We start from the raw sequence: 27,979 nt of genomic DNA, 5'->3' as shown, positions 1-27,979 counted from the left end.
TTCAAACCACTGTTAAATGTAATATATATATATATATATTTTGAATAATTTACTAAATTTACAAACTATTTAGAATTTTTTATTTTTATAATTTGAATTCATATTTTTATAGACATAAATAAAAATACTTTACTACTGAAATTATCTGCTTTATCAAATATCATATATTTGAAAATCTGATGGAATTATTGTAATTTATGAAATATACTAATAAAATTTATTTTATAATCGGAGCAATTAAAATGAAAGTCAATTGCATAGATGTGGTTGGATATGGTTTTTTTTTTTAAATAAATCACCTAATTTACAAGCATGTGGTTGGATAAATTGGATCAAATGAAATTTTCTATTTTATTTTTCTTTTTGTAGTAAAGGGAAAAAAAATTTAATAAAAAAAAAAGGAAAATAAATATGGGTGCGTGGTGCGCACCTTAGCAGCCTCCCCGCCATATGTAAAGTCCTAAAGAACCGCCAAATTCGATATCAAACCAAAATAGTCCGTTGCGAAAATTTTCTCTCTATTTGTCGAGAAAGTTTAAGCAGAAATGGAAACTGGAATTCTCAATGTCGATTGCTTCACCACCAGTCCCAACGAAGCTCCAGAAAACCTAACCTTCCTTCAACTCCCAGTCCCTCCCACCCCTCCCTCCTCCCACAACTCCACGTTCTTGGACCTCCTTCGGCTCTGCTTAGATTCCCATTTCCAAGTCTCGCTCCGAATCGACAAATTGCCAATTGACGCCGCTCTCTCCAAGTTCTTCTCCGATGTTCTTCCTCAGAACATCGACGCCGATTTCGCAGATTTCGAGGCCGATGTTCCGTATTCCAGTTGGAAAACTTCTTTCGCTTCGGCAAGCAACGATGATCAACTTCCGGAGGTAATGCACTAAAATGTGATCGAAAATTTTACTATTCCGGACGTAAATCTTGAGATTGTTTTTATCTGAGTTTGGATGAAAAGAATCTGGTGAATTTTGCAGAGAATATGGTATCATTGTACAGAGAAAATTTAGGAGATAAACGGAACAAATAATAAAAGAAAATTCATGTTTAGTTTTTAATTTTCAAGCTGCAGTAAACGTTGATTCAGAGATAGAGAAATTTATTGCGGTAGATTAAGACACGGACAATCGAAAGGTCATATAGAATTTGCTTTAAGTTTGTATCAGTCAATTTTCTTGAAATAAAAAATGAGGATTTTTTGTCCGTTTGGTTCTTGAGGGATTCTATCAAGGGTTTCATATATCTCTTTCTCGTTAGAAAATTACGTTTCATACTTCTTGCTTTGTAGTTAAAGCGGCTGGAAGAATACAACGTTTTTTTTTTTTTTTTTTTTAATATCTAAACTGATATTTGTTAAGAAGTTGTGGGTCTCTAATTGGTAATCTTCTTGAGATGGTTGTGAGTTTTTCCAATTAAGAATTCATTTGCTTCCGGATTTGTGTTGATTTGCAGGATGAAGCTGAGATTCTTAATGAAGAGAAGGAAGTGGATCATCACAGACCTCCAGAATCCGAAACTGTGGAGATTGAAGTTCCAAAAGTACTGAAGTGGGCAATATCAAATTATATAATTTTTATTTATTTTTGGTTTAATTGAAACTAAACTCATCTTACTGCAGAAGAACGGTGGAAGTACAGCTGATTATAAAAATAGACATCCTTACGAAGTAATCCAATTTGAAACACCAGAGCTGGACGCGTTCTTGGTAAATTTTTTATGTCTGCTAATCGTGTCAATGTGGATACAATCTGGTATATGGAGATATCTATCACACATAATATGCTTTGTTTTTCTTTTACAGGAAAATGAGTCCCTTTTTGAAAAACGCGAGATTCATATTCTTTCAGAAGTTCCAGATATTGACAACAATTTTGTAATTTTCTGAACCATCTTACTACTCAGTTATAGTAGTGAATTGATTTCCCTCTTAAATGTGAGGATACCATACTTTTGATCCATCAATATGCTGCTTATTAGCTTCATAATGAACTTGGATATTTCTTTCAGGAACTGCTCAAGCCAGGGCTTGAAGTGCAGTATTCATCTAGACTTCAAGAATCAATTTTATCAGTTGAAGACATTGCACTAGAGTATCCCATGGAGCAGAATGCTAATCTGTCCGTAGAAAATGGTTCTTTTGAGGACAAAATTCTCTTCAATCAACCAACCTTCCCCTTGGTGGAAGTGGATGAGATAGTTCTGGGAACTACGGCCGAGTTTTCTTTAGAGGTTGAACTTCTTTCATTCCTTGAAAAAGCTAAACTGCAACATTGGACTGATCTGGATATCAACTGGAAGGATCTTTTAGACTTAAAGAAGTATGACGTATCAAATCTTCTTTCAGATTATTGTGCATCAGGAGAGTTTCATGAATCTGAGTTTGGATCCCTGGAAAATTTCCCAGAAATGGACTTGATAAGCATGTTGGAAATTTCACAGGTTCACTTGAACTCTGCATTTGCAGGGATATTGGATTGCGATTCATTTCTATTAGATGGTTCAGTTTTTCAGGAATATCAGATTCTAGATTTGGATTCATCACAAGTTTTTGAAGTCCTCTTTGACACGCTGAAAACCAATGAACCAGAAACATGTGGCTGGATGTTCAATGAAGACATGGACTTCAAGAATTTCAATAAATTGATAGTTAGCCATGAGCTAGCGCTCGTAGATGATATATTCAAATCATTGCCCGTACCTTTTCTGGATCAGGAGAAGCTAAGGTCATTGAATGCCATTATTGAAGAAAAACTGGCTGATCTAAAACCTCAGCCCCTTTCTTCACTGGACGAAATTTACTTGGATTGGCACCTTCTTGAGGAAGATAAATATAGCTGTAAAACTTATTTTGACTATGAGAATTTTTTAGAGTATATGGATTCACCAAGTGCTGATTTTGACTGGGATTCTTCTGATGATGGAAAGTTGGTATATGACTTGGTTTTTTCTGATGATGACATACATGAGCTTAACGTGGATGAAAAAAGGGAATCAGACAAGTTGTTCTCTGATGTGGCTATGTTTACTGATACTATTATGGTAGCTGATTCAAGCAAACTTAGGGGTAGTTTTCCACAAGCAGAAGATGGAGAACAATTAGCTAAACATGATGCTGACAGGGCTTCATTGTTACGCAAATCTATGTCACAGTTCAATGACCTTGACTTTTTCTTGAACCCTCAGAAAGCCACCGATAGAAAAAATAGTGACTCTGTTGTTGATGCACTTAGTAATGATGGTATTTCTACAAAGATTCCACCTAGTAACTCATTTCCTTCTGTTTCCCAGGGAGGAAAGCCTCAGTCTGGTTTAGCTATGAATGAGAATACTAACAAGCAGGAGAAACTCTTTGACCTTTTGCCCATGCAGGACAAGTCCAATATGAGATCTATGAAAACTGCAAATGAAGCTGAAGCTAACAATATGCCACCATTTCCTCCTAAGCTGTTTGCGAAGGAATCTGAGCATATTCAGCGGAGCATGATGTCATTCCCTGAAAGATTAATTATTGTTAACACTCAAAATTTTGATAAGGAAATGATAGTTTCCAGAAGAAGTACCTATCAAAGAATTCTTGCAATGGAGAAGGAAGGGGCACAAGTTGTGGAGCGTGATTCAGATTTACCTGTGGATGTCATAATTAGTTCGGCAATTTGTTTAGTGTGGTATAATTGCAGAAATATTGGAAAGAAAGCAACAGCTGCAGATGAAGCTTCGTCTTGCTTACCTTTGTGCATTGACAACATTGCAACAAATGTTTTGACGTTGCTGAGTTTTACTTTTGGTGGTTGCATTCTGGTAATTTCCTTACACATGTCTCTAAACTATATATGTTCATATTTTAAAAACTTTACATATCAACTGAGACAGTGAAAAGAATATAGCGATTGCATATTTGCAAGCATTCAAGCATAGCACGATTGCCATGGAAGACTAAGAAGCTAGTCAAACAAACTCTTACTGCTCATAAGAAAATTGAACCGTAGAAAATAGCAACTGGCTGTTATTTACTTGAAAAGCAAAAAGTGACTCGAGCACTGTATAAGACAAATTATCCATTCTTGAGCAGCCTAATACTCAGGTTAAGTAAGCTTGTCTACAGCTTCAATCATAAGGAAAAAGACAGGTGTTAAATCCTCCTTCCTCAACTTAACATTTAATACAGGTTCACTCAAACAATGTTCATTTGGTTTTCTATTTGTACCATAACTTCAGGGTGCACAGCCTGGTTTGGCTGGTTAGGTATATACCTGTAATTGCATAATATATATATTTTTTATATTTTTTAACGTAAATTTGCAGATACGTAACTTTTTCTTAGTTATATAATTTGTAATAGAAGAACGGAATGCTATAGATAGATATGAATACGATGGATTGACAACATGGAACTATCATTATTGTCAGAATCTCTTGTACTTTATTAGTGTTTTCTATTTAACTCTTTCCTTATGTATTTTCTTTTGGAGATCTTTGAGGGAGATGACAGCTTCCTATCTACCGTAATGGAATTCTCAGATGGACTTTATGCTGCAGCAGGGAGCCTGGGAATTGATATGCAGCTTTTTTTTTCCTATTCATCTGAGTCGACTGATGAGATTATATTGAACTGCATTGCACATGCCACTAAGTTGACTAAGGGTGTGTATCCTAGAATGCCCGAGTCAGAAACTCTTGCAGAATCATTCCTTACAAAGTTCCCTTCAATTAATCCTTTGACAGCTCATGCAATACTGTCTTCAGGAGGCATGCTCATTGAGTTTCTTGAATGGTCACATGAGTGCAGAATCCATGCAATCAGAAAATATCATGTTCCTGATGAAAGTATCACTCTATTTACTGCTCTATGCAAGTACGGCGAGCGAGAGGATTCTAGATCAATAATGACAGACTGCTCCTCGGTTTCTTCCGGTACTGACTCTGGAAGGTTCAATTTGAATGTTGCTTCTGAAAGAAAAAGACGGAAGTACAACTATAGTCCTGACAAATGTGATATAAGCATCGAGGATTTATTATGCATTGATCCATCAGACCAGTTCACTAAAGACAACCTGAATCCTTCTTCACAGAAGCCACATGATTCATGGATGTCAAAAGACCCTGAGATATTTGATGAGTTGAGAAAGACTAGATTACCCTCTCAGAATTTTGTTTTTGGCGAAGAACAGGACTTTGAAACGGCAATGATGATGAACCCTTCCATCATTGAAGAGCCTTATGATACAAGGATGTCTAAAGGGCACCGGATGTTAAATGAGATCAGAAATCCCAGCACATCCTTGAATCATAATTTGTTAGGTAAAAAAGAGGAATCAGTTATGGCTACAGTAAACAACTTTGATTTGCTTAATGCCAGTAATTCTGAGATTCTGCATGAGGATCAAAAAGGTGAAGTTATTGATCTAACTGATAGTCCTGTATTTGCTGAGGACATTTCTATTGACAATTCTGTGAAATTTTCTATGATGTCTGAAATGGAAAAAGACTCAAAAAGAAAGTTTAAGAGTGCAAGACGACTGTCGTTTGGCAAAATTAGTCACTCTGCTTTCCAAGCGGAAGTTTACTCAGATTCAGATATTTGGAATCCCAAAAAAGCTCAAAAAAAGACTTCACTAGTTAAAGCCAGCAATTTTGCATTTACAGAACTTGAAAATGATCCATCACCTCTGAAATACCGTAAAAAGCTCTTAGAGGGTTACAAAGAGAGGTCTGTAGAAAAATCTCAGCAGTCACAGTTCCAAGAGGAGACTTTACCTTATGGAGGAACACCACTATCCAATGCCCTCCGTTTTGCTAGTCCTGAACAAAATACTCCCTGGACAATAGAGTTTCTTAACAGAATCAGGGAAAAGAGCAGGCTGCGTCAGCAGTCACTTCCAGGTGACAACTCTGCCCCTTGTTTGGGGTATCGAGGGAATTTATCAAAGGATACAAAGAGAAGCCCCTCTATTCTCGACTTTTTTAGGTACCAAGGCGGCAGCACTCCAAGGAAGATACCAGAACAAAAGAGGCAGAAGCAATCTGTACAATCATCAAGCTCATCCAAGAATGAAATAAGTTCGGTCTCTATTCTTCCTACACGGACACCTGCTGATAAGAGAGCAAGACAGGTTGTCTAGACATCATGCCATATTGGTGGATTTTTTTGTGTTTGAATTGTAACTTTATTCTCAATCTAAACACTATTGTGGTATTATTAACTGTTTAATTTGTGTACTAATATAATTCTGAACTGGACCAACTGCAGACACTATCCTTTGCAGTAAATAATGGTGGAAACCAAACAAAGCTGGTATGGAGTGATGAAACTCACCATCTAGGCAAAAAGTTACAGCGTCAAATGTGAAATAGCATGCTGTTGATCCTGCAGGTTAGTTCCTAATCTGTAACATGCTCGTGAAAAAAAATAAAATAAAGCTTGGTTGGAACATAGCAAAGCAATCATATCTATTTTCCACAATTCGTTAATGAATTAAGTGTTTTATTCTGCCAGCAAAAATATACTGTAATTGGTATTGCCATAGCACAGTCATTAAAACATTTGCGTGGACTATATATGTAGCTGATCCCTCATTGGTAAGTTCAAACATACGTTTCCATGCTACCACTGTGACCATGCCACAAGTGTATAATATGGCCAAAAGTATTCATCAACTTTGTGGGGATTTTTTAAGATTGAACGAGATACTTTGACTTTGAGGAAGTGAACTGCATAAAATGCATTTTTAACTGTGGATTCAATGAAAAGAGTTAGTCTAGACTGCATGATGCCAAAAATGTCTGACGAATATAATACGAGATTTTACAACTGAGTTGTAAGCCCTGGACATGGAGCTCGAGCATTTTCAGATAAATGGCTAAACTATTATGATGCTAAATTGTGTAACAACAAAGATATAAGAAACTAAATCATTATTCATACACATGATAATTTTCTTGACCGCAAGTCCAAGCATCCATGTTATAGTGCACCATGATACCTGCCTGAGTGCTTGCCATACCTGCTGCTTCATTAAGCATCACTTCCATCTTCTGAAATCCAACACCACAGACAAATGCTAGTTCTTCTTGCCATTCTTGAGGTTACGCACTGTCATTACAAGTTGTTGCCTTTCACCTTCTACCTCTGCAAATCGTAGGCTTATTTCTGAATATCTTTCTTCCATTTCTTTTAGTTCTTTCTCCATAGATTTGTTCTTATCCTTTAGTGATGCCACTTCAGTCAGCAAGTCAGAATGGTTATGCTGATCCTTGGCACGGAGAGAACTAATTTTCAACTCTTTTTCTGCTTCCTTCTTTGCTAAAGAAACTTTTTTCTCCAAGTCAACCTTTTGTTTGCTCAATTTTTGTACCATCATCTCTTTTTCACGAATTAATGTCTTTAATTTTTTCATTTCATTTCTCAATTTTTCTTTCTCATCTTCCTGTTCAAGGGAGCTAGACTTCTTTTTGTTGAGCCTTTCTATCTCTGCTCTGAGCATTTGGATTTCTGTTAAGAAAGCTTCATGCTTCTCTTCCTCTTGTTTCTGAGCTTGTTCACCCTGCTGGGATTTTTCATTTAGTTCCATTGACGTCTGCTCTATTTGTTTTGCTTTCAAATCCATTTTGTTCACAAGCTCTTGCAACTTCACTTTTTCCTGGTCCTTGATTAGTTCAATCTCTCTGGTGGCTTTCTGGAGCTTGTCTTCCAGAATTTTATTCCGCAGACGTAGATCATTAGCTTCTCTCAGTGCTTCAGCGGCCTGCTTCTCATTCACATCAACTTTTGTTGCCATTTCCAAGGAAAGCCTTCTGAAGTCGTCTTGAAGGTGTTCAGCTCTAATGGCATTATTTAACTTTGTATTCTGTAAGGCTTCCTCTGCTTGGATGGCCTTCTTTTCTTGTTCAGCTTTTGCACGTGCCATGGCATCAAGATCATCCTGAAATGCCTTCGCCTGCTTCGACAATCTCTTCTCCAAATCCTTAACTTGACTTTCAAGTTCATCAATGTCTCTCAAAGATTCTGAAAATTGTAGTGCTTGCTTCTCAATGGTTCCTTCTAATCTCTTTATTTGGGTTTCAAGCTCTTTTATAGCTGCTTTATAACCTGAGCATTCATTTTCCATTTTCTTCCATTCTTCCTGGTTTTGCTTTAACTTCATAGACATGTCATAGTTGTCCTGCTTTAAAAGATCATTGTTTAAGGTGAGCTGTTCTATATGCATATTTTGCTCTTCCTTCTCCTTCTCGTAGATATCTATTTCACCATAGAGATCTCTAATCTTAAGTTCCAACAAATTTATTTCCTTGGCATCATTGCGCTTCTTAGCAAGATTTTCAAATGATTGTTTGTTTTCAACCTCTAACTTTGCGGATTTTAACTTGCTGGAAAGATCAGATATTTCTTTATTTCTTTTCTCCAACATATCTTCCAGATCTTTCACTACAAGGATTAACTCAGAGTTTGAGTCCTGTGTCTTCTGTAGTTGCAACTGAAGATTGCCATTTAATTTTTTTTCATGGTTAATCTCTTGTCTCATTGATTCTAACTGAGACCTTTTATCCTCAATCTCAGGCTGCAATCTTTTAGGAGCCTCAGCCTCATCAATTCTTGTCTGCAATGACTTTAGTTGTTCACATTGTGATTTAAATGCATCTCTCTCGTCTTCAAGACTAATTATTTGTCTTGTTAGACTCTGCCCTTGTTTGGTCTCCTTTGCAATCTGTTTCCGAAGAGACTGTAGCTCAAGTTCCGAAAGTTCCACCTGCCTCCTTAACATAGTAATTTCATTTTTATCAGTGGAATCATCTGAAGCATCTTGCAATCTTTGTCTTGGACGGCTATTTTCAATGCTGCTTGGTGAGTCAACTAAGCTTCCATCTGAAACTGAATCTGCAGACAAATCTGTGTTTGACCTGTGAAGCATATAATTGTTTGTCACAGGGGCATCTACTGTTCCTTTATGAGACGTGGTACTTGGTCTGAAGTGCGAGAGAAAGCTAGAAGCATCCTGACGGGCAGTAGTTGTTTTGTCATAGGCTCCATACTCATCATTCTTAAATGTGTAACCGGCTAGGTTCCCATCCTGAGAGAAAGTAAGATAATGTTCAACTATAGCTTTATAGAAGAGGCCTTTCTTTCTTACAATATCATGTTTCAGTTATAAGAAAACTGTTTCAAAAGAATATACTAGAATAATTATTACTTCTGTACGGTTGAGGTTTTCCTCATCTATGTTCCAAATGCTCTCTTGATTCTCTGAGCTTCTATCACTCAGAAGCCCTGGTGCTCCATTTTCTTCAAGATCTCTGGAATTCGACACTAAATTTATTCGTAACTGACAAAGCAAAAATGGAAATGGAGAAAAACAAGCCAAAAAAAGGAAAGTAATGCAGACTAAAAGTAAATAGAACTGACTGGTAATGTTCATTTATCACCTTTGATCATCAGCTCCCTGCACTCTCTGAATTGTTACCTGTCTCAATAATTGCATTGTATGAGGAAATGATGACAAATTTTTAAATAAACTGAAACTGAAGCTGTATTGGATGTTTAAATTAATAAAATTTGGATTGCAATGTGATGAAATATGAGAAAATTACTTGTGCTAGTGTGTGCATGGAATGTGTGATAAAGAGTACTGACATGTAAAATTGCCCCAGAATTTGCAAATTTAAGAGGCAGAGAGACAGTTAATGGTTCGGTCACCGCTGCAAAATCTGAGAAGTCAATGGCAGCTTCACCAAGATATCCAGATTTTGAAGAACCCTGCAAGAATCCAGTTAAAATTATAAGGCAACAAGAAGAAACCACACCACAGGAAAAGAGAAAAACTGAAACGCTTTGGAAAATTATTCCATACAGTTGAGACAATAAAGTGGTAAAGTTTCTCGTTGATTTTTCCAGTTTTTGGCTCCCTTGTAAGTTTCATTGATTCATATACAGGATTTTCCCATGTACATGTTCCATCCTGAACCGGAACTTTCTGTAATTTTACCGTCGGTTTCCCAACGTCCTCTGGCACCAAAGATATCATCACCGCAGGTTTTTTCAATTTTGGTACCTGAAAATGGAGATACAGAACAAGGTATGAACTTGTCTCTTAAGAAAATCTTTATATTACCAGATCACATTAGAAATTTGACACACTTTAGTCTCAGTTTAGCTCATTTTTCATTAATCAAAAAATTGAAAAAACTGGGTACAACTCAAATCAGTTAGAAACCCCATTTGAAGCCGAAGCGATATAACAGGGAGACAAAAAACCAAAAAAAACAAAAAAAGAAGGTTTCAGTTTTTTCAGTATAATACCTCAGTAGCATAAAACTGCAATTGGAATACTGCTTTGATCTTGTTCTTCTTGCTCCATGACTTGAACATGTTGTCTGTCTAGTAGTTGTTTGGATCCCAGAAAAAACCTTTGTTCCAGTTCTCTCTAACCTCTTTGGGATTTCGTCAAACAATGCAGCATTTTAGAACTCTTTTCTGTATTAGCTTTAGCGTAATTTCGGTAGAAAACGAGCTGTATTTGAAAGAAAAGAATCTTATGAAAGCAACAAAAAAGTAATGGGCCAGTTGAATTTCGTTTTCTTCTTGACTGAAGATAATACATACGACTACGAGGAGCGAGAGGAGAATTTAGAAAGGAAGACGATTATAGAAACGAAGACGATTATAGTAATGAACTTAAAAAATTAGCCTTTTTTCCCCACAGAACGGAAAAATACAGGAAAAAAAAATTGTTTTTTTTTGCTAAATAAAAAAAATCTTTTGTTTAATACTTCAGTCGACTTGTACATGGATGAAATGAGCAACAGTGAATGGTCATTACTGCTTACTTTTTGCTTTCATAAGGAGCCAGACCCATAGATTTATTTTTTAAATGACATAAACAACCCTGACTTCAGTGGTACAACTTTCGCTATATTTCTCAAAAGACAGCTTTCATCTTTTAGGTTAGAATTCCAATAGAGATGGCCCCGTCCACGACTTGTGAGATTGACTTTCATTTTCATCCAATTATATATTATATAGAGGGTAAAAGATTATATAAGAAAATGATCGTTCATCAATATGATGATTTTTGTCATTTTACTGCCCATAATTATTCTAGCCTCGACTATTAATTGAAATCCAAACTGTGATCAAGAGTATAGGACATGATAACAGATCAACTTCTTAATCTGTAGCAGCGACAATAAATTAATAAAAGCGCAATTTGACCAAAATTGTCATCATGGAAGTTGGAAAATGCTTTGGGCTGATTAATGGTTAATTAGTTGCATTTCAATAATCGCTTTCAAATAATGGTGGACCGAAACTTCCTTTAGCGTCCTTATATTGCCCCATCTGTTAAATACAGCCTTATCATGTTTCCTTCCAGCAGTGCTGAAAATGCAAAAAGATGCTATGAAATTGTAATGTCTGGAAACCTTTCTGGCTGTCAAACACCACGCAATTTGCCTATTAAAATAATCATCAAAACACATGGAGGCATGTTCTTTGTTTTCTCGCTCAGTCGTTCTTATCATGAAACATAATTTCATGACCTTTTTTTTTTTTTTTTTTTTTTGGTGAGAGACTTCGTGAACATAAAAAAAAGTTTAGGATGTATTTGTAAATTAATTAATAGGGATCGAATTTTTTAAACAAACCTATCGTTATGATCCCATTAATTGACAGATAAAAAAATAATATAATATTGTCTATACAAATTACGTAAATAAACTATTACTTTTTTCCTTTGGAAAAAAAAATTATACATTAATTTTCTATAAGCAGTGCTAGATGTCTTGTCAAACTCAAGGGAAACTTTTGGGTTTGATATAATAAATTATAATTTTGCCTTAGACTTTGGTGGTTATTATGTCATTTTCTTGGAAGAAGGAGAGCGGCAATATTCAAGTCTTGCCGTGGTCAGTGGTACGTTGGACACTTCACGTGTTTTAACGCATCGTGCGAAAACAAATTATAGCTAAATTCGTAAAATAGTACTTTTTTTGCTTTTAAAGTGAAAAACTGTGAAATTTCAAAAAAAAAAAAAAAAAAAGTGAAAAACTGTGAAACCGTTAAGCTTAATTTTTTTTTAATTTGTTAATTAAAAAATTCCATCTTTGATTTTTATTTTATAAATTTTTAGTAAAATAAAACCAAATCAAATCAAATCCTCTTTAAACAATTGGCTTAATTGGATATAAAACAGAGCCTTGCCGTGTTAAAAATGATTTAGCTTTTCACATAAGCCCAATTGAATCTCTTTGGTGCCACATAAGGATCAATGAATGCTTGAGGTAGGTGCATTTGCTTCAAAGAGCTTTTAAGGCATTGAATTGAAGGACTGGTGCTACTGCGTTAAAGTGGTCCATCTAATTCTCATGTCTTTGTCTGAAAGGGTATTTCATGTCCTTGCCATTCTTCATAAATCAATGGGTTGTCCCCCATTGGTTAGCTAATTCCTTTCTGTGAACCACATTTCTTGAAGAATCACTTCAGCAAATAAATAAATTGCTCAGCCTTATCTAAACAAATGACAAAAATCACGTACTTATCTCTTGCTCTCTAGATTATATATATATATATATATTTTTTTTTTTTTTGGCTAAAGTTGCTCTCTAGATTATATTGTGAAAACGAAAAACTGCTTATTGTATTTTCTTTTCTTTAGGGTTCCTTCCGTAAACTCGACTCTCAAGTTCATTTCTTTAAACCCAAAAAGTATTGAGTTCCTCTGGCTTCTTTTGACTGGATCCAATTCGCTGCTGACTTATAAAATGATGGAATCTTGGAACTTTCAATGACAACCAGGGTATCACAATGTCATAATTAGCTAAGTTCTTGAAGAAAAATTTAAAAGAATAAAATATTTTAGTCAATTAATTAAAAATAGTATGTGATTTCAGTTGTAATAGGCAATTTAGTACATCTGCACAGTGAGGATCCTTTCATTTTATAACTAGTATGAGCATCAGTCGGTGGGGAGCGCCAATAGAAAACAATGATAATAATGAAAAAAAAAATCATCTTCCTTTTTTTTTTTTTTTTTTTTTCCTTATAATTGAAAATACATCTACCTGTAACTAAAAAAGTAACCCAATGGACGGTATCTGGCACTGGCAAGGCATATTGGGATTTCCATAAAGGAAAAGATAATATAATATATATATATATATATATTTTACTTTCTTACCGTGCTAAAGCTTATTGATGCCCAAATGTGCTCTCGGACTTTACAATTTGTAACAATTAAATGGATCTACTAGTGATGTCTGGTGATTGGCTAATTTGATCCCAAATCTTTCAAGACCTAATTTATTGATTGGAATTCTATATTCTACGTACTGCTACTTTATTATATCTTCAATCTTCAATAGCATTCGAGGAAATAAAGCAGTTGGTTATTGTTCAATCATAAATTTATATCTTTGGCTGTACCTTTTTTTTTTTTTTTTTTTCAAATCCGGACGGTTGGCTACGTTGCCAATCCACTTGCAACATTAATAATAACACAGCCTAGTTACCACGCCCTGCAAATCGAATTTAGGAGATATTACCAAAAAAAAAAAAAAAAAAAAAAAAGGAATTTAGGAGACCCAAAGCATTTTTTTTAATGTATATTTTTTAAAATTTTCCTCCTCCCATTATGTTGACATCGAAAATCAAAGAATTCAATCTTTCCTACTATTATTTGTATTAGTACATTTGTGGCCTCACTAGTTCATGTCTGCACTAGATTGGGCCTTCTTCGCTCTTTTAATTCTTGGTAAGTTAGAAAGGACTTGGGCTGTGTCAAGTCTGAACCAATGATGAGAATGACTCTGACAATGTTGAAATCACCGAAGAATCATCATACACATGAACATGATGAACTTTTTCTTCTCATTTATATTATTCTCGTTTGATAGTCAAATCATCGTCGCTAATGAATAACACTTTGTGCCCATTTCAATTCAGCAGAAGTAAACATTTTTCGAAGTTCTGTTCAGTAGTAACTGGTCTTTATTAAGCCATTATACATTTTTTGTTTTTAATTTAGTAATTTGCACTCAAAGTGGTCAAAATTGAGTAAGTATTAATCTCTGTCATCATATCTGGACATGTTGTAACTTTGGGTGCATAGACGGATAACTGTTTTTACATACAATCTTTATGAATTAGAAAACAAATTGATCATTGTGATTCTTAATGGGATGCATCCAATTAACAAGAGAGCTTCATGTACACATTCAATACGATGTCTCACCATTTATATCACATCATTATTAATCACATTCAAACACTCATAATAATAATCTGAAAACATCATAAATAGCCATGGAAATAGAAGCAAAAGGGTATGTCATGGATTCCTGAATATCCTGATTTTTTTGCTTTTGAACAAATCACTTAATTTACAAACTAATCAAAATTCCTCCTTATCTCGAATGTTCTTATAGGTATATCTATTGAAGCTACCAAGATGCTAATATTTAATTGAGGATTTGAAAATCATTGTACACAACTAATTTATAGGAGATTGCATCAGCTACAATTTGTTTGGCACTCAATATGGTTGGGCTTGAATTGGGTTCCAGTCACCGTTTGGGTCATCTTGTATATGTTGTTTAGTTGGGCTTGTTAGCACGAAATCAGTGATCAATGATATCACTTTGCAAACACCGGGGACGCTAAGTACCTGGACGAATCACGGGGAAAGGGATAGATGGGTCCCATATCTTAAAAATCTGACGTCACGGATGACTTCATATGCAAATCTGGGTAGCTGGGAGAAGACCCGGATCCAAGTATACAACTGATAGTACTTTATGTGAAATTACCATCATTAGATTTGTATTATAGTTGAATAATTATTCTCTGGGATGGATATCGGCATTTTTTATTAATTAGGATTTCTTTCAAATTTTAATTTATTTTGTTCTGATAAAAAAAAAAAAAAAAAAAAAACTCTAACCCAAACTGCACTTAAAAACCACTACTACGCTAATTGCTCAACATGCCCATTCCAATTGCCTTTCAATCAGGTGATTTTCTTATTTTGTTTTCATTTTTAATGTGGCAGATAAATATATGGTTTGTTTAAAAAGTGAGTATTCAGTGCAGCGTAGCCTGGTAGGGTTAAAAAATAAAAAATAAAAAAATAAAAATAGAGAAGTATGAGCATGAAAAATAACACTGACCGTACACGTAGAAGGTGAAATGATAGTACCAAGATTAGCAGGACCGCAAATGAAGTGATCATAGCATGGAAAGGGCATTAATTGCGACAGACAGAGAAAGAAACGGAAAGTAAAAATGAAGGGTATAGAAAAGCACACGAACGTAAGAAATTGGCTTCTAAAAGCCTCCAATAAACCAAATCCACGTGCCATCTATCCTTCAATCAAAGATCAAGGTCTCCATCCAACAGTCAACGTCGACTTCAGTAACTGGTTAAAACGTCTCGTAAACGTGACCCTGAGGGTTATTATATATAATAATAATTATTATTATATAATTTAAAACTTATATCTTCTTTTTATTCAGGCATTTTATTTAAAAAAAAAAAAAAAGATTTCGCGCAGGAACAAAGAAACTAAAAATAGAAAGAGAGAAGAAAGAGCGGAGGAGAGAAGGGATGGCCCTTTCAGCGCCGGCTACTCCGTTTACGTATGTGACGCATTTTCTGGCAATTGCGGGTTTGGTTTTGGTGCTTGTTTGGACTTTGCACTTTAGAGGTGGTTTCGCATGGGATGCTGAAAATAAGAACCTTATCTTCAATGTAATTTCTTCTCTCTCTCTCTCTCTCTCTCTTTCTGGGTTTCTGGATTCTGGGTCTTTAATATAATGAATTTCTTTTTTGATTGGTTGATTGTATCGGACTGGTTATCTATGTTTATGGGTTTTTGATTTTCTGTGCACCCAATATCTGTTTCTTTCTTTTAGTCTCTCTCTTCTTTGTAATTTTCTTGGAAATTTTTTTAGGTTATATGGCTCTCGTGTTCATCACTTTTGGGCTTTAGAACATGTTTGGCGGTCTTTGCTAGTTTTCATTGTTCATATGTTTAGACCCAATTGCTCATTAATGGGATGTTTCCAAATTTCTTAATTTGTCCAGTTGGGGAGAGAATTCTGGTTCTCCGTCTTCCTAGTTATATGTTCCTTATTCCTATCAATGGACATATGGAATTTGTCCTGATTCTATCTTCTTTGTTGATATGTTATAGGATGCCACTCCAATACCAATATGTTTTTTTTTTTTTTTGCCTCTTCTTCCTAACCGTCCTTTTAATGGATTTCAGGCTGTTAAATCATTGAATAGGTTATTTACAGATTTAGTATTTGGGCATTATTTTTGTTTGTATTTATACATTTCACTAGGCTATCACACAATTTTGGAGTTGAGCTCTTATCATTCCCCTGTAACTACTCTTTTGATTGGCAAAATTCGAATTTGAAGTAGCTGAGCAGCTTTGTTTCCTAATCAATTATTAAAGGTTGGCATTTTACCTATCATCATTTTCGAGGTGCTTTTTTGAATTAGAGGACAAAATGTAAAAGGGTAAACATGGTAATTATATGCACCTTTTCTAGGGGGGGTAAAAAGAAAAGAAAAAGGAGAAGTATTTTGTCGGCTTTGATTGTCTTTAGCTTGCTTTCACCAACCATTCATAAGCTCATCTACCATACATTCAATGTTTGATCTTTTCTTCGTCTGTTTGTATTTTTCCTCTAGTGGTTGTGTTGAAATAAATAGGTAAGGCTTTTTATTAAAAAAAAAAATATATATATATATATACATATAAAATAAAAAATAAATAACAAGACGAAGAAGAAGATAGGTAATGCTTTCCTGAAGTTTGGGACATGTTTGGCCTACCATGACATTTTTGAAATATCAGTAGGGTCTCAAAGGTAATTTTAAAATCTCGAGATGATTTTTTTTTTTTTAACTTATTTGGAATTTCATTTGGGACACGTGTACAACTACCAGTCGTTGAATTTAGATGCAATATTTAATTTAACGGTATGGAAATGTGTAGATGAATGGAGACATGGACATGCTTATCCATTATGGAGGTGTCTGAGCGATAAAACTCCAGTAGTCAATCTCTGTTTGTGGTGCCAAATGACAGATGGGGTCATGTATTGATATTCATTTTGAAAACTGTCTAATTGCTTCTAGCGTTTTTGTTTGGTTACTTGGAAATATTGAAATTCTTGATACTCCAATCTCGGATATTCCAAACATTGCTGGACAGTGATAACCTTGTTTTGTTTTCAACTTCATTTCCTGTTCTACGGGCTATGATTACTAGTAATTTTTCAGTTCCGAAGTTGGGAATGATCTCTTAGATCATCGATCTTAAAAAATTGTTATGAATTCTTTAAATCCAAAATGAAATGGAAAAAAATCAAGAAAGACAACAACCGAATCTCTTTCAACTTTGCCAACGGGATTTATTTTAATTATTTTATATAATTCTCGTTGTACGGTCTTTTACTTTTATATATTTTTTTTTATATTATTCGATCATCAATTATTATGCGGTTGTCTTTTCCTTTTATAAAAATTAAAGTCAAAAGTTCTTATCCTTTGTTTGAATTAGATTTAGAAAATGGGTGAGTCTGAATTTGATAAACCTTGACTATGTCTACCAATTTATGAAAGCATAAGATTAATCCATTATCTTTTTTCAAATGTTTTTAACTTGTTCTTGGTGAAGCTATTATAGCTTTCTTGATGTTGTGAATCTCACGTTTCGTTTATATTAATTTGTGCAGCTCCACCCTTTTCTTATGCTAGTTGGTTTTATTGTCATTGGTGGCGAAGGTAAATTTATAATCGTACCTTTCCAAAATCATATGTATTTTCCTACAATGTTGGTAAGTTCCTAAGTCTATGTTTTAGATTTTACTTTTGGGTACTAATTTGGTCTTTGTTCCAAAAATACAGCCATTATTAGTTACAAATCACTTCCATTTAGGAAAGACGTGAACAAATTGATACACCTTGTATTGCATGCAATTGCAATAATACTTGGTATTGTGGGTATATATACGGCTTTCAAGTACCATAACGAAAGTGGGATTGCCAATCTCTACAGTCTGCATTCCTGGCTTGGAATTGGGATTATTGTTCTCTATTTTATTCAGGTAAAAAAACCCATTAAACCCATTTTAGTTATCATGGTTATGGGCCTAATCTCCTCCAATTTCCAATTGGGCTTTAGCCAGCACCCAATGTTTAACATGGCCCAAACGTTAGCGTGAAAAGTCTGGGCTTGGTTCATTTCCTTGATTGTTTTTGCCTTTGAAATATGCAGTGGCTATATGGGTTCGTGGTGTTCTTCTACCCAGGAGGATCAGGTTCACTAAGAGGAGGGTCTCTTCCATGGCATGTGGTGTTCGGTATTACAGTCTTTGCATTAGCAGTTGGAAACGCATCGTTGGGGTTATTAGAGAAGTTGACATTCCTCGAGAGCTCGGGATTGGCTAAATATGGCTCGGAGGCTTTCCTTGTAAACTTCACTGCCATTGTCACTATACTATTTGGAGTCTTTGTAATATTGTCGGTTCTTTCTGAGGGTCCAGCACAAGGAGACCATAGCTACTCAGCAATATGAGAAATAATTGTTGGTGTTATACATTGCGTTTGGGATTTTAAACTAGCTAGAACAACTGACATGCTGGTTAGTTTACTATATGTATTTGTAGCTGGACATAATCTTGTGAATATTTGTTAATAATTGTGGTGTTTATTGGCATTCCTATTACTTATGCTCTTACCTGGCTTTTTTTTTTCTTTTTTCTTTTTTCCTCCCTAAACAAAAGTGATCGATGGGGAAATTCCTCTAAGTGTCTTAATTTACATTGTTATGGTATAATATGGAATATAAAAATCTATAAACAATTTGTTAATTTGGGGGGAAAAAAAAAATTGAACTACGATAGTATTATGGAGTGAATTAATGAATGCCTAGAATAAGAATTGAGGAAAGGCCTAATATAATTTTAGAACAGAACATGTTTGGATTCATGCAGCAGTTTGTATGTAAATAATTTTTGTATAGAGTTCACAAGAACATAAAAGTAGAAATAATACATTCATAAAAAAAATAAAAATAAAAAATGAAGTACAAATAACACATGCACTTGTTAAAAAAAGAAAAAAGAAAATAACAAACCCAATCAAACTGATACTTCGATTCATGAGGAAGGTAGGCGCAACAAGCACAGCCTTAAACGAAAATTATGGCTTTTCAGTTGAATTGAAAAGTAATTATTTCTTTGGCAGGAGCGTAACAATGAATCTTTTGCCAATTGAAACTAATATTGAATTATGTTAAGCAATAATTAAAAACTGAAAGATCAAAATTAGTAATTGTTTATGAATTTGGCGAAAAGGATAGATTATAAGTGGTGGAAGCAGGTAACAAAATTTCAACCTTCATTATGAGCATCCGAATTGCAGCAATTGGCAACCCAATCTCAAAGGCATTGGCCTTCAACTTCACAACTGGGTTTGGTCAAAAAGTGGCCAAGTTCCTATTGGGTTTTGATAAAGCCGAATCCAATACATGAATATGCTTTAACACCTTTTTTTTTCTATTTTTTTAAAGAATTTTATTTCTTTTTTCCTTTCACCCATAATTAAACTTTTGTAAATGATACATTTCACATTAATATTTTAATATTGTTATGTTTATTATTGGAGAAACAAAGCAATATTTTTTATGGCTATAAATGACTGGTTCAATGATAATTTTATTTTAATACAAAGGCATTAGTGATGAGCCAAACGAAGAAAGAGAAAAAGAAATGGATATTAGAGAGCCAATCAGAAAGGCACACGCAGAAAGATAACAGCTGTGTTACACCGCAGAAAGTTTTGGTTTGATTGGGAACACGTATAAACTCTGCTGACGAAAGAAATATCCGGTAGCGCCGCAAGGGGCCACCACGTGGCACTTGTTTCTCAACGTTGTCCGAAAGCCGACAATGACAGTCCTTGTTGTCGGCCGAGTTTTAAAGGCCTGCGTTTAACTCGCCGATAAACGTTCACATCCATTTATTTTTATTATTATTCTTATTATTATTATTTTTTAGGTGAAAGGTGTCTTACTCTTTTCAATTTCATCAACCTTATCCATCATAGTTCTTGAAGAGGCCGAATGACCAATTTTTAGCTATACAGCTAAGAGGACTATTTATTGGATTTACTATAATTTAAATAAATTTGTATAGCTCACCTAAAGGATCAAGTGTTCTGATATATATATATATATATATATATATATCTCCCCCTCTTGAATGCAAAGAATTTTCACATTTACTTGGTAAAATATTATACCAAGTAATTAAGTTTGTACATTATGTTATGTACCATATATGCATGTGGGGTTGTGCATTCCCAACTTATGATATGCGCATGGTGACCACGAATTGAAACAAGTTTTGATGGACATCATTAATGGAAATATCACCATTCATTATCTAACTACTTCAATATTAAATCGAACTGATTTCCATCTTTATGGGACCCATTATTTGGCATTTCCATATATATAACTAAGATCAACAAGATATTACCCACACACCCAAAAAAAAAAAAAAAAAAAAAAAACACTAAGATCCACAAGAGATTATCATTTTGTGGTCGTAAAGTGGGCTTAGAGGCCAAATGCTACCGGTCACGCAATCAATCAAAAACCCCAGCCTGCCAGTGATGGCCGATAGGGATATAATATTAAAAAAACCAAAGACTAGTTTGATATTTATGTAGCTTGTGAAAGAATCACTTTAGTTGTATAAAAGGAAAAATCAGCTGAAAAAAAAAAATCAGAATTATTATAAATTTTCAAATTAGTATTGGAATATTTGATAAATAATGATGTTGTATGTTAAAAAATTAATATTCAAGTTTTTGATAAATAATAGTGTTTAATTGTTGTAATTATATATAATGATTAAAAAATACATTTATTATTGTTGTAATTATTATTTCTTTATTTTATCAAAAAATGATTAGTAAACGAAAAAATAAATAAACAATTAATCATACCTATTGCTTGTAATACATAAATGGTCAAGGAAAAAGTTACAATGGAAGATTACTTTTTAGCATTAATCCGTCAATGGTGTCAACAAATTCAAATGAAGAGATTTATAATAGTGTTCAGTAGAATACTAAATAAAAGCAAGCAAGCAAAAAAAAAAAAAATTAGGACAATAATAATATTAACTGTAAAATTGATATTTCAATTATAAACAATAAAGAGAATCGGAATTAGAATCTCAAAAGTACATTTTGTTATTTTTCAAAATTTGCTGCGAAATAATATAAATTATTATAAAATAAAAAATTTTAATTTTACTAAATACTTAAACTATTAGATTATTTGATTATCGGTTTTAGAGCTCCAAAAACAATCTCAAATAAATCCTAATTTACACATCATTTATGTGGACAATAAAAAGCTCCATTTATAGACTATAGATACATATTTATGTACTATATATACTGTAGAAATTACTTATTTAATATATATCTGATATTTGGTACTTTATTAGTCCATGAAAAATTTCATATTCCAAACTGATAATTAATACCAGTCGCTGATATTAATGATGCGTGGGATGCATATATAATTAATATATTAATTATATGGATTCTTAATACTTTTTTTTCACAAAAAAAAAGAAAAAGAAAAAGAAAAAGAAAAAGAAAGTTAAGTACTCTCTCGTTATATAGTATATATGCACCTCACAAAATTTGAAAAAAAATAAAGATGCCAGGATAGCTGTGTATAAGTTTTTATTTATTTAAAGCAGCTATATATATAATGATAAAAATATAAGTTGGTCCGACCGATCAGAAAATGGCAACGCATCAGAAAATACAAAAACATCAGCACTAGTTCTTTTCTCTTGCACTTAATTTGTCACAAAATATTGCATTCCGAAATCAGTTTAGATAATACATAATCAGTTTCTTCTTATTTTTTTTTTAACGGAATAGTTTCTTGTATTTATTACCACTGCCCTGTAAATTAATTAGTAATAAATCTAAATTGAAGAATTTTAACTACTTTTAACATTATTATATTAATCATGATCTACAAAGTTGATATTTGAATTATATATATAAGAAAATTAAAACTCATATATATGTTAATTAATTGTAAAAATGAAATCTTATCTTAATCCTGATTCCAAAGTTGGTGATCTATTAGTCCATCCATATATATCCATATACGCACAAAAAGTCAGAAAAGATAAAGAAAAATATCCACCTTAAATTAATTCTTTTGGGGATATTGAAAAGGGACTGCTCAAATCGCATGTATATATCCCCAAATTCTGTTCGTTTCAACGCTTTCTAATACAACTGGTCCAACATGTCGCGGGCCTATACGAGGTCATCATCATTTTTGGCTTCTATATATAAGAGAAATAATATATACATACACACACACCCCAATATTTCAAGCTTGATTATCAAAAAAAGTTATAGAAAAAAAATTTATAAATGGCTTACTTCATCTAAAAACAAGGTGTTTATGAATCTTGCCGCTTCAAATTTTCTTAATTATTAACCTCCATTAAAATTAATCAAATAAGAAACTTGTGAATTAGTTTTCTGATACATTGCTTCCACTGAACTCATGGAAGATTTAAAACAAATAGATTTTTCTTTGTGTAAGATACAAAGGAAACAACCATCCATTGACTATTCTCATCGTTAGGTAAAGTTTGTTTTATTTGATAGAAAAGTTTTGAAAATTTTGTTAGCTTAAAAGAATATTGTATGTAAAGTTTTGACTGTCTTATGGTTTTTGATTTTGATGTATAGATTTAGAGAGGCCGAAATTTAAAATCTTTAGTAAAATGAAAATTGATAAGGAAAAAGAATAACGATCGGAATGAAAAAGACGATTTGCGATTTTGGTAACTCGCCGATGTAGACGACGTGGATTGATTAGGAAAGGATCGGAGAGTCACTTTTAAACCTGACCCCACAAAAGATTCCTTCACCAACACGACATGAAAGAATCTCGAGTAAGTTCATATGAAATAATGAATGAATCTAGCCGCTCCTGCAAAGCCTAAAAACGATGGCGTTTTATCAGACAAGGAAGTGGGTTTACTTTGTGTTTGAGGAATATCAAAGTTCCTAAATGAAAACTGTGGAAATTCTCTATTAGGGTGTCGTTGTCTATGAACAATTTTGTAATTACTATTTGGACCAGAACAATAGGTTTCCATTGCCTAAAAAAGATAAAATAACTACAAAGTTTTTTCCTTTTTTTTTTTTTCTACTTTTACTATTTTTCTTTAAAGTATACCTTATTACTCAGATTCAACAGGTTAAAATATAAAATGAACCTTTTAATTAATTAATACAAGTTAGGATAGTAGCTTAACAACAATGATGCGACCACTATGGCCTGTTAAGGAATAATTGGGGCCATTAATAGAAAATCAGTAAACTACAAATTCTTTTATTTTACCAAGAAAAAAAGGAACAAGAAAAAGGGAATACAGAGTAGCTGGTAGGTTAATTATTTTTCATAAACCCAAAAATAAAAACTGCAAAGGGCCAAGTTCTACTTTACACATAAAAACAAAAGGAAAAAAAGATATAATTACATTGAAATATTCATTTGACCACACAATGTTAACCCCCCAGTAATTTTCACGAAAACTTATACTCCAATCAAGCAAAAGTACAAAACCAAAATAAAAGAATGTAGGCCATATTGATAACAAGATGGAACAAGAAAGATCCAATTCTCACAAACCCCCCACCCCCCCCCCCCCCCCCCCCCCCCAAAAAAAATAAATAAATAAATAAAACAACAATAAAAATAGAAATTGGAAAAAAAAAAAAAAAAAAAAGAATTTCCAGTACAAAGCACCAAAACTTATAAAAAAAATGGAAATAGTATGTTAAGTAAGTCCAGCTAAGGCCAAGAAAGAAACATAAAAAGCATTGTTGTACTCTTCATTTTGAGAGTGTCATTGTAAATCTCACCCAAGACACTGTGCCAACTCATGGTAGGCCATGTGTACCAGTCATCCAGCTTACTTATTTCAAAATAACTGTTACCTTCCTCCCAACGATAATATCACAACCAACTATTTTTTTTTTCATTTTTTTTCCCTCTATAGAGCTTATCTCTTTCATTTCTTCTAATTATTGAAAATTTTCTCCTTTTGACAAACTTTGTTGAGGTTGTTCTGTCTTTCTACATAGTCATAGACTGGTTATATTTTTTATAAGGATATGGCTGAGGAAGAACCCAAAAAGTTAGAATCCGAATCGCTTTCGGAGCCTCCAACTGTTCCTTCTTCTGCTCCAGAAGAGAAGCCCCCTCAAGAGGAAGCTCCTAAAGATGTCACCGAGGAGAAATCTGTAATCCCACCACCTCCTCCTTCAGAAAAGTCTGATCAAGAATCCAAAGCACTTGCTGTTGTTGAGAGTAATTAATCTTTTATCTTTTGGCTCTTAATTATAATAAATCCCTCGTTTTGTTTTTGTTTTATGTGTTCCTCCCCTTATTCTCTTGTTTTATTTATTTATTTTTTTTAAACTCTTAGCCAGGTAAAGGTTGTTCCTTTGTCACCTTTCGAGGCTTTTTATTGACTATGTTTCTATGTTGTTTATTTTTCCTGCCCCTTTTTTTGGGAAAAGCAAACAGCGGTGCTCTTTTTTCTTTTTTTAATTTTTAATTTCGAATTCTTTGACTGTCTAAAATTGAAATAGCAGCAAATTTAAAGGAAAGTTATATATATGCATATGAAATTTTAGTTTTGAAATTCTTGTTACCTTCGATTGTTTCGCTAATTGTGTTAAGGATGTATATTTTGGACCCATTTGGGATTGGAAGAAAAACAGAAAAAATGGTGTCTTTTGGTTTGGAGTTGGAACTTCTTTTAAGTTTCCGTTTTGTTGTAGCTTGGATATTTCCTCTGTAAATTTTCCTTTCTTTTTTGGTAGGAGTTATTTTGTTCACTTAATTCAACTGAATTTTCTGAAAAGTTTTAGTAGTAGAGAATTCGTTTTTTCATAATCATGTTTTGTCGACTCTTTTTCTCTTATCCATAAGCTTTTTGTCATCTTCTTTTTTTTTTTTTTTTTTTTCTCTTTTTTAAATTTATTTAAAAAGAAGAGAAAAATAACATAATTTTCTTTTTCTTTACAAATTTGCCCCGTTCCAATTTTAGCTCAAATTATTCTACTCTTAAGCTAAGTTTCCTGTTTTTATAATTTGCTTCTTGAAAACACACAATCAATTTCCTATATTTGCTTGCTTTTGAACCGGCAAAACTTTAATTGAAACGTATACATATATTATTTTTTTGAAAGTAGAGAGGCACGATAATGAACTCTTATAACCAACTTCACCTATTCTATATAGCAACACTTTCAATTTAGCTTTAAAACCAAACAAGACTATCAATATTAGATTTACCAGAACATCTTCTGTTTATATAGTTGGTGATTTTATAAAACTGTCTAAATAATATTTCTTTTACAGAGACTCCTGACCCTGCTCCAGAGAAAACAGGGGAGGGCTCTACAAATAGAGGTAATATTAGAAGTTGTTAAGGTTTTTCTTTTTTTCTTTTTTTTTTTCCGTTGATTTTTGTGCATAATATAACCACCGGTCTTCCTATATTATTCGTCAGATTCTGTCCTTGCAAGAGTTGCAACAGAGAAAAGGCTGTCACTAATCAGGGCATGGGAAGAAAGTGAGAAGTCTAAGGCAGAGAACAAGTAAGACCTTTTTTATATTGTCAAATATACATCATTTTGTAAACACCCAATTTTAAACCCTTTTTCATTCACATTTTTCACGTTTCCCTCTATTTGAAATGGTTATGCTAGGAAAATATTTGGTTTTTTGCTTCAGTGAATTTGAACTAGTACACATTTAATAGACTGGAGGATATGCTGCAGTTGATGCTAAAATCTTTAAACCTAAGGATTCATTTTAGTAGGGCTGGATTTTTATTCTGAAATCATAGTTTTACTTCCAAGTTTAAACCTGGTATTTTCACACGGAACTGAGTAAATGGGTGCCATTGAGCAGGGCTCAGAAGAAGCTATCTGCCATTAGCGCATGGGAGAACAGCAAGAAAGCATCTATTGAGGCTGAGTTGAAGCAGATTGAGGTAATTTTTCATTCATTTTCAGTTTATGAATTGAGTGCTTATTGTTCACCTTAAAATGTTTCCTACAAGGTTTATAAATCCAAACCCAGACAAAGGAGAAAACAAAGAAAAGTGAAACAAATCGAAAATATTTAGAACAAAACACGCGCCAGATCCGTTTTACTTCTACTTAGGGATAATACAAGAGTGAAACATAAGATAATACGTAGTAAAGAATAAGAAAGAGCTTAATTTAATAAGAAGAGATGACTTAATATCTTTTTGACATATGCATGTGGCAGGAACATTTGGAGAAGAAAAAGGCAGAACATGCTGAGAAACTGAAAAACAAGATAGCTCTAATCCACAAGTCTGCAGAGGAACAGAGAGCAGCCATTGAAGCCAAACGCGGTGAAGATAATCTCAAGGCAGAGGAGCTGGCTGCAAAATACCGTGCTACTGGAAGTGCTCCGAAAAAGCTCCTTGGTTGTTTTTAGGCTAAAATTCTCATGTCTTATTGCCGACTTAATTTAATTTTTGTTATTTTTTTGTTTAATCTTAATGGAAGTTCATGTGATAGTTGAAATATGGTTGTTTTTACTGTGGGACAAGCCTTGGTGGAAGTTTATTGCTTGCATAGTGTTGTATTTTGTGTGTAAATACAGTTGAAGAAAAATCAACTTAATTTATTTGTGCAAAAAAACAAAAAAAATGATAACTATTTTATTTATTACATCTTGGTTTTATATTGAACCATGAAACTTTCTGTGGTAATCAGTATGTAAGATTAATTCATATTGATATAATACAATTGCTTGCTAAAACATATATATAAACACAACCATTTTTCACACATTTCTGATAAGGAATATCTAAAATACATAGATCGAATCAGTCGAGCAGGTCTTATGCCATTTCATTATTAAACTATCTTGTTCTGAATTATGATACATGTTAACTGTGGTACAACCGGTCTTCATATTTCCTCCATGCATTATACCATATGGTGAGTTACCGGGAATTTGGATTCTATGATGCGTGACTCAGATTGGGGGCGAAGACCGGTAGTCTCCATGGTTGTAATCTGACTAAATGACACCTTTTTTTATATAGCAGTGTTCTAGTAGTCATCAAGTCTCATCTTCTGTTCTTCCTCGAAGCTGGGATACTATGACAGTCCATCTGATGTTGTAAGTTCGTTAATAATCAGGAGCAGTCCAATAAAAAAGGTTTAACATTATATACATACATAAGGCATCCAAATTCATTACAATCAAACAAGAACTAGATAGTCAAAACCTTTTACATATTATATAAGTATATTTTACAGGAAATTAGAAACTTATATATTTGCTGCATAGTCAAGTGCATAACTCCCTTTAGTCTTTTTAGGCAGACGTTTAAAGTGCATATATTCTTGTAAAATTTCCTGTAAAACAAATATTCGGCTGGTATAGGAGGAGATTTCTGCTTGTCTGGTAGGATTTCAAGGATTACACAAAATTTTCTATCAGATGGATGGTAGGTTGTGCTTAGTTAGTTGGAATGGCATGGAAAACCTACATGGAATTAGCCTAGTAAAAGTAATTATCATTCTAATTCTAAATAGTTTTATGATCTTAATGGAAAAAAGACAAAAGAAATGAAAACGTAACAAGGGAAAGAAAGAGTCGCGCTATCAAACACAGAGTTTGTCACCATCCAGGGATGAAATGTGACCGGAGTCTCTGGGGGATTAATATAAAATACGAAATTGTCGTTTTGCTAAATTGCCTTGCGTTACACGACCAAAACAAGAAAACAAAGAATATTTGCCTTTTTACAATTAATTAATGAAGTAGACGACAATTAATCTTGCTAATC

General features: G+C 33.6%; 4 protein-coding genes across 4 annotated transcripts; 3 read left to right on the top strand and 1 right to left on the bottom strand.

Annotated features, from left to right (window-relative positions):
- Positions 1-447: 447 nt before the first annotated feature.
- On the top strand, positions 448-6,599 carry LOC107414476 (protein SHORTAGE IN CHIASMATA 1). Its single transcript, XM_025071708.3, has 7 exons — positions 448-878; positions 1,456-1,542; positions 1,622-1,708; positions 1,805-1,876; positions 2,011-3,801; positions 4,473-6,113; positions 6,251-6,599. The coding sequence occupies exons 1-7, from the start codon at positions 546-548 to the stop codon at positions 6,347-6,349; spliced, it is 4,110 nt and encodes a 1,369-aa protein (XP_024927476.3). The 5' UTR covers positions 448-545; the 3' UTR covers positions 6,350-6,599.
- A 140-nt stretch (positions 6,600-6,739) lies between these two features.
- LOC107414490 (uncharacterized) lies at positions 6,740-10,885 on the bottom strand. The gene is made up of 6 exons (XM_025071709.3): positions 10,295-10,885; positions 9,846-10,046; positions 9,629-9,751; positions 9,421-9,458; positions 9,189-9,291; positions 6,740-9,068 (listed from the first exon to the last, which is right to left on the bottom strand). Exons 1-6 carry the CDS (start codon positions 10,361-10,363, stop codon positions 7,062-7,064), a joined length of 2,541 nt encoding a protein of 846 aa, XP_024927477.3. The 5' UTR covers positions 10,364-10,885; the 3' UTR covers positions 6,740-7,061.
- A 4,612-nt stretch (positions 10,886-15,497) lies between these two features.
- LOC107409910 (transmembrane ascorbate ferrireductase 1) lies at positions 15,498-18,732 on the top strand. Its single transcript, XM_048469818.2, has 4 exons — positions 15,498-15,737; positions 17,741-17,789; positions 17,913-18,112; positions 18,283-18,732. The coding sequence occupies exons 1-4, from the start codon at positions 15,594-15,596 to the stop codon at positions 18,580-18,582; spliced, it is 693 nt and encodes a 230-aa protein (XP_048325775.1). The 5' UTR covers positions 15,498-15,593; the 3' UTR covers positions 18,583-18,732.
- Positions 18,733-23,988: 5,256 nt separating this feature from the next.
- LOC107414491 (remorin) lies at positions 23,989-26,849 on the top strand. The gene is made up of 5 exons (XM_016022619.4): positions 23,989-24,441; positions 25,501-25,551; positions 25,652-25,739; positions 26,056-26,137; positions 26,419-26,849. The coding sequence occupies exons 1-5, from the start codon at positions 24,246-24,248 to the stop codon at positions 26,611-26,613; spliced, it is 612 nt and encodes a 203-aa protein (XP_015878105.1). The 5' UTR covers positions 23,989-24,245; the 3' UTR covers positions 26,614-26,849.
- Positions 26,850-27,979: the final 1,130 nt, after the last annotated feature.

The sequence above is a fragment of the Ziziphus jujuba genome, chromosome 8 (genome assembly GCF_031755915.1).
Source record: "Ziziphus jujuba cultivar Dongzao chromosome 8, ASM3175591v1".
NCBI lineage: Eukaryota > Viridiplantae > Streptophyta > Magnoliopsida > Rosales > Rhamnaceae > Ziziphus > Ziziphus jujuba.
The sequence above is the reverse complement of the archived record's forward strand: the minus strand, read 5'-3'. Positions and strand labels throughout refer to the sequence as shown.